We start from the raw sequence: 12,078 nt of genomic DNA on the forward strand, positions 1-12,078 counted from the left end.
CACTGTGTCACTGTACAGAGTCACTGAGGATCACTCACTGTGTCACTGTACAGAGTCACTGAGGATCACTCACTCACTGTATAGAGTCACTGAGGATCACTCACTGTGTCACTGTACAGAGTCACTGAGGATCACTCACTGTGTCACTGTACAGAGTCACTGAGGATCACTCCTCACTGTGTCACTCTACAGAGTCACTGAGGATCACTCCTCACTGTGTCACTGTACAGAGTCACTGAGGATCACTCCTCAATGTGTCACTGTACAGAGTCACTGAGGATCACTCCTCACTGTGTCACTGTACAGAGTCACTGAGGATCACTCACTGTGTCACTGTACAGAGTCACTGAGGATCACTCCTCACTGTGTCACTGTACAGAGTCACTGAGGATCACTCACTGTGTCACTGTACAGAGTCACTGAGGATCACTCACTGTGTCACTGTACAGAGTCACTGAGGATCACTCCTCACTGTCACTGTACAGAGTCACTGAGGATCGCTCCTCACTGTGTCACTGTACAGAGTCACTGAGGATCACTCACTGTGTCACTGTACAGAGTCACTGAGGATCACTCCTCACTGTGTCACTGTACAGAGTCACTGAGGATCACTCCTCACTGTGTCACTGTACAGAGTCACTGAGGATCACTCACTGTGTCACTGTACAGAGTCACTGAGGATCACTCCTCACTGTCACTGTACAGAGTCACTGAGGATCACTCACTGTGTCACTGTACAGAGACACTGAGGATCACTCACTGAGTCACTGTACAGAGTCACTGAGGATCACTCCTCACTGAGTCACTGTACAGAGACACTGAGGATCACTCCTCACTGTGTCACTGTACAGAGTCACTGAGGATCACTCCTCACTGTGTCACTGTACAGAGTCACTGAGGATCACTCCTCACTGAGTCACTGTACAGAGTCACTGAGGATCACTCACTGTGTCACTGTACAGAGTCACTGAGGATCACTCACTGTGTCACTCTACAGAGTCACTGAGGATCACTCACTGTGTCACTGTACAGAGACACTGAGGATCACTCACTGAGTCACTGTACAGAGTCACTGAGGATCACTCCTCACTGAGTCACTGTACAGAGACACTGAGGATCACTCCTCACTGTGTCACTGTACAGAGTCACTGAGGATCACTCCTCACTGAGTCACTGTACAGAGTCACTGAGGATCACTCCTCACTGTGTCACTGTACAGAGTCACTGAGGATCACTCCTCACTGTGTCACTGTACAGAGTCACTGAGGATCACTCCTCACTGAGTCACTGTACAGAGTCACTGAGGATCACTCCTCACTGTGTCACTGTACAGAGTCACTGAGGCTTAGTCTTCTATTCTTCCCACAGTCTGCTGACTTCCAAAGCCCAGAATTCCAGGGCTATCAAGTACTGCCCACATGGACCCTCCTCCTCAGGAGTTCTCTGCTCACTGCTGAACTCAAAATGCCATTTCCAAGTCAAATTTTTCCTATGCCCTCATCTGTGGGACTCCTCTTCTCCCTCAGTCTCAGTCTATAATAGGGCAGGTTCTGTAAAAGGGCAGTTCTGTAACAGACAGCCTCCCTCTCTGCCAGATTATTGCTCAGGTGATGAAGAGATGTTCTCGAATGTCAGTTTGTGCCTGGGCCCACTAGGCCATGTACCGAGATTCATTTCATTTGGGACCATTGCAGGTTAAAAGGAGTCTGGGTTGGATTTGAACCCTTGTACACTTAAATCTTAACTTCATTGACTTTGTGTTCCACAGATGGGTACACAAAGTACTCAGTACTTCTTTACTGGGGTGGGCCAAAAACATAGTTTTTTTTTTAAAGATTACCAGCAATATTGGAAAAAGCTGAACATGTGTGTTGAAAAGATAACTCAGCTGCAGCTTGAGGGGGCATCTGGACACAGTGTGGGCAATGTTCGGACCCTTGGCAATGGTGGAAACTGGAGGGATTTGGGGCTTTGGATTCACAAAATGTTAGAAGCAGCACCTCAAGTGAATAAAACGTAAAGAAAATACACTCAATCCAGGGTTTTATGTAAAGAGGGTTAGAATCTAAGAATGATAATGTAGTAGTGGATTTACAGGGGAGACTGTGAGTACAGATTGGTGAACATATCGATTGTGTTGGTCAGAATTTCTTAAACCAGTGGCCAGGAGCCACTTGATGGAGAGTCATTCATACAGGATGACCAATGTGCTTTGAAAATAATGAACGCAGGGTTAGTGGGAGGTCCATTCTTAGAGCAACAGGCCAGGTTAATTTCACTGAAACTGGTTGAGCATTCCTGAGTGAACAGAAGTACCGGGTAAATGAAAACGCCCTGTGATTTGAGATTCGGAACAAGCTGCTGTGTAAGGAACAAAGAGCAGGAGCAAGATTTTGTTGTGAGGCTGTGAAATGCACAATTAAATTAGTAACAAGCAGGGTGGATAAAGGAGAACCAGTAGATGTGGGACAGGAGTTTTAGGATGGTGGAGTTTCCTTTCCCGCCATCCGAAGTGTCGACGGAGAACACATTGCTGTCCTTATTGCCTGTCCTGCAGCCATTTCATGTTAATTAGCCAGAGACGAGATTTCTGCCCCTTCACCCGGGACGAATTCCTGCTTCAGAGAGCAGCCGGCCAATGTGCATGGCCAGCAGCTCTCTAGTCCCTGCAGCTGCAGTGGACAGACTGGGACTGCATGCAGTCCCCAGAGTCTAAGTTCCCAGAGCCCAGGACCAGTTAAGTGTGGAGGGGGGGGTTTCTCAGGGCAGGAAGGAGAGGTGAGGCTCAGGGGAGTTGGCAGAGTGGTGTAAGGGTTTTTTGGTAGAGAGTCTGGGGGTGGGGAGGGAGGATCTACAGGGGCTGGACCTTCTGGAGGGGCGCCCAATGTTAAAAGGGGGCTGCTGATGGAGGTGACCCCATCCCTTCCCACCCAAGGCCTACACGCTTAGTTTTCAGGCTTCCCCCTGCCCTGCCCCTGAACTCCTCCCTCCAGCCTGAAAATTGAGGCTTAATGGTCAATAATTGGCCACTTAAGAGCTTTAATTGAGGAAAGGATGTGCCGGACTAGGCTTCACCCACCCAAGTGTAAAATTGTGGTGAGGTTGGAGTGGGCAGGAGCCCAGTGGGAAGGCCCTCCAAGAACTTTTACAGTCACCCCCCCCCACCTACAAACCTGCCATCGGGGGAATGTAAAATTCTGCCTGTGATGTACTTGGATTTCAAAAATGGTCTCCCATCTTATAACATCAGCCCTTCCAAAACGCTGCTCCCTGTATCCTAATTTGCACCAAGTTCCATTCCCCTATCACCCACTGTCCTCACTTCCTACATTGCTTCCCAGTTCAGTGACACCTCAATTTTAAAATTCTCATTCTTGTTTTCCGATCTCTCCTATCCCTATAAAATTCAATAAGGTGCTACATAAAAGGCTGCGACACAAGGTAAGAGCTTATGGTAAAAACCAAAATACTGCAGATGCTGGAAATCTGAAATAAGAACAGAAAATGCTGGAAAAACTCAGCAGGGCTGTATGACTGGAAAGGTTAACTCTGTTTCTCTCTCCACAGACGCTGTCAGACCTGCTGAGTTTTTCCAGCATTTTCTGTTTTTGTTTCAGATTTCCAGTACCCGCAGTATTTTGCTTTTTTCTTAGAGTATCAGGATAAATGGCTCATTTTCAGTTTGGCAAACTGTAACTAGTGGAGTGATGCAGGGATCAGTACTGGGGCCTCAACTATTTACAATTTATTTTAATGACTTGGATGAAGGGACCTACTGTATTGTAGCCAAATTTTCTGACGATACGAAGATCGATAGGAAAGCAAGTTGTGAGACAAATACAAAGAGTCTTTCTTTGATAGAGATATAGACAGGTTCAGTGAGTGGGCAAAAATCTGGCAGATGGAATATAATGTGAGAAAATGTGAGATTGTTCACTTTGGCAGGAAGAATAGAAAAACAGAATATTATTTAAATGGAGAGATTGCAGAATGCTGCAGTACAGTGAGATCTGGGGATTAAGGGGATAAGTATAAAAGTAAGGAAGTCTTGCTCCAATTGTACAGGTTGTTGGTGAGACCGCACTGAGAGTTGTGTGTACAGTTTTGGTCTCCTTACTTAGGGAGGGATACACTTGCATTGGAAGCTGTTCAGAGGACGTTCACTAGACTGATTCCTGGGATGAAGGGGATTGTCTTGTGAGAAGAAGTTGGGCCTATACTCATTGGAGCTTAGAAAAATGAGAGGTGATCCTATAGAAACATATAAGATTCTGAGGGGGCTTGACAGGGTAGATGCTAAGAAGATGTTTTCCCTTGTGAGAGAATCTAGAACTAGGGGACACAATTTCAGAATAAGGGGTCTCCCAATTAAGATGGAGATCAGGAGGAATTTCTTCTCTCAGTGGATCGTCAGTGTTAGGAATTCTCATCCTTGGCGAGCAGTGGAGGCTGGGTATTTGAATATATTCAAGGCTGAGTTTGTCAGATTTTTGATTGATAAGGGAGTCGAGGGTTATGGAGAGGGGGTGGGGGGAGACAGGAAAATGGAGTCAAGGCCACAATCAGATCAACCATGATCCTATTGAATGGAGAAGATTCGAGGGGCTGAATAGCCTACTCCTGCTCCTAGTTCTTATGTGATTGAAACAGAGACAGTGTCAACATTTAAAGATGGTTGAAGAAAAGATATGTGAACAAAACGGCCGTACAGATTAGCAGCACCCCCGGAACATCACTCCTGCCTCAGCTCATCTCCTGCTAAAACCCTCATCCGCACCCTTGTCACCTCTAGACTTGATTATTCCAATGCTCTCCTGGCTGGTCTCCCACCTTACAACTTCACCTCATCCAAAACGCTACCCCCTGTATCCTAATTTGCACCAAGTCCCATTCCCCTATCACCCACTGTCCTCACTCCCTCCATTGTCTCCGAGTCCAGCAGCACCTCAATTTTAAAATTCTCATTCTTATTTTCAGATCCCCCCACGGCCTTTCTCCTATCGCTGTAATCTTCAGCTTACAACTCATCTAATTCTGGTCTCTTCCACATCCCCGACTTTTCATCATTCCACCATTGGTGGCCGTGCCTTCAGCTGACCGGGCCTAAGCTCTGCAATTCCCTCCCTAAACCTCTTGACCTCTCTATCCTCCTAAGATGCTCCTTAACACCTACTTCTTCGACTGAGCTTTTCGTCACTTGTCCTAATATCTCCTTTTGTGGCTCGGTGTCAAATCCCTGATGAAACAGATTGGAATGACAACTACTGTAGGCTTTGGCTGTGCTTGGAAATCCCACAGTGCCTTCCTGGCTTGTGCACCCCCTACCCATTCCAGTTTGCCTGTTCCACCAGAGAAAAGCCTCAAAGTTGGAACTGTGGAAAATGAATAGTTTAGAATGGCAACTGAATATTCCTGGGGTCTGAACAAGGGGTAAAATCTCACCATGCTTTACATCCTTGGGTTCAACATGATGAAGGTGTAGGGAGGAGGGAGAGTGTTAGAAGGACAGGGTGGTTTATAAATACTGAATGTGGTTGTATCAATAAGAGTGACAGGGTTAACTAGAATAGAAAATGTGATGTAGAGGTTTCTCTCTCTCCTCATTGGCTGTGGTTTAACAGTTGGAATAGGTTGGCACAAAGACATTAATTCATTTGGCATTCATTCCGAAAGACAACAATGGACAATCCGGCATTTTATCACCTGCTGATTTGATGGATTGGCTCAAGGGAGTAGTGAGCAGACTGACCTCCAGTCAACCAGACCCTGAGCTGCCCGCGATCTCACTGGGGCCTGATTTTGAGAAAGACTTGCATTTCTATAGCATCTTTCAGAACCATAGGATGTCCGAAAGCACTTTGCAGTTTAATAAATTGTAGCCATTGTTGTAACAAAGGAAGAATGGAAACAGAAACAGTGGTGGGATTAACCCGCGAGACAGAGAGACACAGAGAGTGAGAGTGAGAGACACAGAGAGTGAGGCAGAGAGGGGGAGAGGCAGGCAGAGGGACAGTGAGACAGAGAGGAGAGAGAGAGAGAGCTAAACCTTGCCTTTTTCAGAGTGCTACATTCCAAACCTTTTTAAAATCTCATACAAAACATTTCCTATGTGTCATCACTTTGGATTGGGATGCAGTCAGAGAGATAATTGGTGAAGTTGACCCATTCATTGTGTGGGCTTTTTTCATTTCCCTTTCCGATTAAGTGGGTCACACCGCACCAGAGAATTCAGTGGCTGAGACTGAGGGTTATGAACTCCTTTCTTTCTCATTTTATCAAATTCCTCAATGACGCCTTGTAGCAATAAATCAATTACCAGTGAGGAGCTGAACCATACGATGCAGAGACCTTTGATTCCAGCCCTGGCTTGGTTTATATCGGGACAACTGATTGCAGTTCAAGTACTATTCTGAGGGGGGAGAAATTCAACACTGTCATGTCCATTCTGTGGGGATAAATCAATGGATCCGGTGGGTGGGGTATGAGGTGAGTTTTTGGTCACAGGATCCACACCAGATCTCCCCAAGTACAGCCACCACCCAATCAGAAGCTGTCCACTTTTAGGAATCCGGGGCACCCGGGCATTAGACCTCTTGCACGTGCAAATTGGGATCCTGACATTCCTTGCAGAACCCAGATTGAGGTGTACAAATGGGTGGAACTTGTGCTGTGCAAACTCTGCCCAGTTGTACAGGTCTTGAATGGTCAAAGCAGCAATCCTGAGGACAGGTTGCAGAAAGTTGAGATTTAACTGATGAATTCGCACTCTCTTTGTAACTTCTTCCCTTATGTTTCAGAATGCAGTTCCAGGAGCGGGAGCAGGAACAGGAGCAGGAGCTGGAGTAGGAGCAGGAGCTGGAGCTGGAGCTGGAGCAGTTCCAGGAGCGGGAGCAGGAACAGGAGCAGGAGCTGGAGCAGGAGCTGGAGCAGGAGCTGGAGCTGGAGCAGTTCCAGGAGCGGGAGCAGGAACAGGAGCAGGAGCTGGAGCAGGAGCAGGAACAGGAGCAGGAGCAGGAGCAGTTCCAGGAGCGGGAGCAGTAGCTGGAGCGGGAGCAGGAGCTGTTCCAGGAGCTGGAGCTGGAGCTGGAGTAGGAGCAGGAGCTGTTCCAGGAGCGGGAGCAGGAACAGGAGCAGGAACAGGAGCGGGAGCAGGAACAGGAGCTGGAGCAGGAGCAGGAACAGGAGCAGGAACAGGAGCCGGAACAGGAGCAGGAACAGGAGCCGGAGCAGTTCCAGGAACAGGAGCCAGAGCAGTTCCAGGAACAGGAGCAGGAGCAGGAGCAGGAACAGGAGCCAGAGCAGTTCCGGGAGCTGAAGCAGTTCCGGGAGCTGGAGCAGGAGCAGTTCCAGGAGCTGGAGCAGGAGCAGGGGTGAGGACTACCAGCTCTGCAGATGTTTCAGGGCACTATGCCAGTCAGGACACCACTCGCTCCTCCAGCTCAGTGGTTCATCCAGTGTACGGAGGGAAATACTTACGAATGAACCGTTCACTGTTCCATGGCCATGCCCCGGGCAGCCTTCGATCCTGCCAGGCAGAGCTGGCACACAAGCTGAAGAGCCTTGAGCTCCAGAACAGCCTCCCTGGGCAACAGGACATCAGTCAGAAGAAGCTGGCTCTGGATCCCTCCTGTCTACTGACCCCACCAAACACACCGCAGATATTGGAGCTGGCCGAGGGGGAGAGTGATCCCATGGAGCTGGCCTGCAGGAGAATGGTTAATGGTGACCGGCCTGAACCATCTAATGGGAGCAGTCCGGAAGGTAAGACTGTTTGCCAAGACTGGCTGTTGATCCCAGGGACAATTTGAAAACAAATCCTCCCAATTGTGAGGAAGTGAAATGCACAGAAAATGTAAGAGATTACTGGAGGAAGATCTTTGTATCTTTCCTTCCTTTCCTGACTCCATCTGTTTTGTACACTTTTGTTTGAGTTTCATGTTCTCTATCTCTTATCTGTCTTTCTTTCCCCCATTCTGTCCTTCTCTGTCCTAGTCTTGATGTCCCCCCATCTCTCTCTCTCTATTGTTCTCTGTGTATTATTCATGTTTGTCTCTCCTTTTCTCATATGTGTATTTCTGACTCCCTCCTCCTGGTTTTATCTCTTCCTTCCTCTTGCAAAATATTACAAAGTATGTACAGCACAGGCCATTTGGCCCAACTGATCCATGCTGGTGTTTATCCCACACACAAGCCTCCTCCCATTCTTCTTCATCTCATCCCATCAGTATATCCTTCTATTCAAAGAACAAAGAAAAGTACAGCACAGGAACAGGCCCTTCGGCCCTCCAAGCCTGCGCCGATCATATTGCCTGTCAAACTAAAGCATTTTGTACTTCCGGGGTCTGTCTTTCTCCCTCATGTGTTTATCCAGTTTTCCCTCAAATGTATCTTTGCTATTCACCACAGATACTCCCTGTGGGAGCGAGTTCCACATTCTCACCACTCTCTGGGTAAAGAAGTTTCTCCTGAATTCTCAGTTGGATTTATTAGTGACTGTCATATATTGCTAGCCCCCTAGTTCTGGTCTCACCCATAAGTGGAAACATCTTCTCTACATCTACCCTATTGAACCCTTTCATAAATTTATAGATTTCTATCAGGTCATCCCTCAACTTTCCCTTTACCAGAGAAAGGAGCCCCAGCCTGTTCAATCTTTCCTGATGGGTATAATCTCTCAGTTCTGCCATCATTTGAATCATTTTAATGAATTGTCTGTCCATCAAGGGTCATTTTTGCAGGGGAATGCAACACTGCCCATTTGGTAGAGGCAGATTCAATAAAGGCCTTCAAAAGAGAGTTGAATAATTATCAGAAACAAAAAAAATTCCAGGCAGGGACTAGGTGAGTTGCTCTTGCAGAGAGCTGTAAACACTCTATAATTCTATCATTTTAAGCAAACTGCATCAGAATTAAACACTCCCAAAACAGGTACAACACGGGGTTAGATACAGAGTAAAGCTCCCTCTACACTGTTCCCATCAAACACTCCCAGGGCAGGTACAGCACAGGGTTAGATACAGAGTAAAGCTCCTTCTACACTGTCCCCATCAAACACTCCCAGGACAGGTACAGCACGGGGTTAGATACAGAGTAAAACTCCCTCTACACTGTCCCCATCAAACACTCCCAGGGCAGGTACAGCACGGGGTTAGATACAGAGTAAAGCTCCTTCTACACTGTCCCCATCAAACACTCCCAGGGCAGGTACAGCACGGGGTTAGATACAGAGTAAAACTCCCTCTACACTGTCCCCATCAAACACTCCCAGGGCAGGTACCGCACGGGGTTAGATACAGAGTAAAGCTCCCTCTACACTGTCCCCATCAAACACTCCCAGGACAGGTACAGCAAGGGGTTAGATACAGAGTAAAGCTCCCTCTACACTGTCCCCATCAAACACTCCCAGGACAGGTACAGCACGGGGTTAGATACAGAGTAAAGCTCCCTCTACACTGTCCCCATCAAACACTCCCAGGGCAGGTACAGCACGGGGTTAGATACAGAGTAAAGCTCCCTCTACACTGTTCCCATCAAACACTCCCAGGACAGGTACAGCATGGGGTTAGATACAGAGTAAAGCTCCCTCTACACTGTCCCTATCAAACACTCCCAGGACAGGTACAGCACGGGGTTAGATACAGAGTAAAGCTCCCTCTACACTATCCCCATCAAACACTCCCAGGACAGGTACAGCACGGGGTTAGATACAGAGTAAAGCTCCCTCTACACTGTCCCCATCAAACACTCCCAGGACAGGTACAGCACGGGGTTAGATACAGAGTAAAGCTCCCTCTACACTGTCCCCATCAAACACTCCCAGGGCAGGTACAGCACGGGGTTAGATACAGAGTAAAGCTCCCTCTACACTGTCCCCATCAAACACTCCCAGGACAGGTACAGCACGGGGTTAGATACAGAGTAAAGCTCCCTCTATACTATCCCCATCAAACACTCCCAGGACAGGTACAGCACGGGGTTAGATACAGAGTAAAGCTCCCTCTACACTGTCCCCATCAAACACTCCCAGGACAGGTACAGCACGGGGTTAGATACAGAGTAAAGCTCCCTCTACACTGTCCCCATCAAACACTCCCAGGGCAGGTACAGCACGGGGTTAGATACAGAGTAAAGCTCCCTCTACACTGTCCCCATCAAACCCTCCCAGGACAGGTACAGCACGGGGTTAGATACAGAGTAAAGCTCCCTCTACACTGTCCCCATCAAACACTTCCAGGGCAGGTACAGCACGGGGTTAGATACAGAGTAAAGCTCCCTCTACACTGTCTTCATCAAACCCTCCCAGGACAGGTACAGCACGGGGTTAGATACAGAGTAAAGCTCCCTCTACACTGTCTTCATCAAACCCTCCCAGGGCAGGTACAGCACGGGGTTAGATACAGAGTAAAGCTCCCTCTACACCGTCCCCATCAAACACTCCCAGGGCAGGTACAGCACAGGGTTAGATACAGAGTAAAGCTCCCTCTACACTGTCCCCATCAAACACTCCCAGGGCAGGTACAGCACAGGGTTAGATACAGAGTAAAGCTCCCTCTACACTATCCCCATCAAACACTCCCAGGACAGGTACAGCACGGGGTTAGATACAGAGTAAAGCTCCCTCTACACTGTCCCCATCAAACACTCCCAGGACAGGTACAGCACAGGGTTAGATACAGAGTAAAGCTCCCTCTACACCGTCCCCATCAAACACACCCAGGACAGGTACAGCACGGGGTTAGATACAGAGTAAAGCTCCCTCTACACTGTTCCCATCAAACACTCCCAGGACAGGTACAGCATGGGGTTAGATACAGAGTAAAGCTCCCTCTACACTATCCCCATCAAACACTCCCAGGACAGGTACAGCACGGGGTTAGATACAGAGTAAAGCTCCCTCTACACTGTCCCCATCAAACACTCCCAGGACAGGTACAGCACGGGGTTAGATACAGAGTAAAGCTCCCTCTACACTGTCCCCATCAAACACTCCTAGGGCAGGTACAGCACGGGGTTAGAAACAGAGTAAAGCTCCCTCTACACTGTCCCCATCAAACACTCCCAGGACAGGTACAGCACGGGGTTAGATACAGAGTAAAGCTCCCTCTACACTGTCTTCACCAAACCCTCCCAGGACAGGTACAGCACGGGGTTAGATACAGAGTAAAGCTCCCTCTACACTGTCTTCATCAAACACTCCCAGGGCAGGTACAGCACGGGGTTAGATACAGAGTAAAGCTCCCTCTACACCGTCCCCATCAAACACTCCCAGGGCAGGTACAGCACAGGGTTAGATACAGAGTAAAGCTCCCTCTACACTGTCCCCATCAAACACTCCCAGGGCAGGTACAGCACAGGGTTAGATACAGAGTAAAGCTCCCTCTACACTATCCCCATCAAACACTCCCAGGACAGGTACAGCACGGGGTTAGATACAGAGTAAAGCTCCCTCTACACTGTCCCCGTCAAACACTCCCAGGACAGGTACAGCACAGGGTTAGATACAGAGTAAAGCTCCCTCTACACCGTCCCCATCAAACACACCCAGGACAGGTACAGCACGGGGTTAGATACAGAGTAAAGCTCCCTCTACACTGTGCCCATCAAACACTCCCAGGACAGGTACAGCATGGGGTTAGATACAGAGTAAAGCTCCCTCTACACTATCCCCATCAAACACTCCCAGGACAGGTACAGCACGGGGTTAGATACAGAGTAAAGCTCCCTCTACACCGTCCCCATCAAACACTCCCAGGACAGGTACAGCACGGGGTTAGATACAGAGTAAAGCTCCCTCTACACTGTCCCCATCAAACACTCCCAGGGCAGGTACAGCACAGGGTTAGATACAGAGTAAAGCTCCCTCTACACTGTCCCCATCAAACACTCCCAGGACAGGTACAGCACGGGGTTAGATACAGAGTAAAGCTCCCTCTACACTGTCCCCATCAAACCCTCCCAGGGCAGGTACAGCACGGGGTTAGATACAGAGTAAAGCTCCCTCTACACAGTCCCTATCAAACGCTCCCAGGACAGGTACAGCACGGGGTTAGATACAGAGTAAAGCTCCCTCTACACTGT

At 48.5% G+C, this 12,078-nt stretch overlaps 1 protein-coding gene across 1 annotated transcript in view; it reads left to right on the forward strand.

The window, feature by feature from the left end:
• Window positions 1-12,078, forward strand: part of LOC144667632 (ras-interacting protein 1-like) — a 104,781-nt gene that overhangs the window by 57,622 nt on the left and 35,081 nt on the right. The window contains exon 13 of the mRNA XM_078529107.1: window positions 6,798-7,761. Within this exon, the coding sequence (XP_078385233.1) occupies window positions 6,798-7,761 (964 nt within the window). The remainder of the gene's footprint in view (window positions 1-6,797; window positions 7,762-12,078) is intronic.

Source organism: Cetorhinus maximus, chromosome 24 (assembly GCF_964194155.1).
Source record: "Cetorhinus maximus chromosome 24, sCetMax3.hap1.1, whole genome shotgun sequence".
In the NCBI taxonomy this organism is placed as follows: Eukaryota; Metazoa; Chordata; class Chondrichthyes; order Lamniformes; family Cetorhinidae; genus Cetorhinus; species Cetorhinus maximus.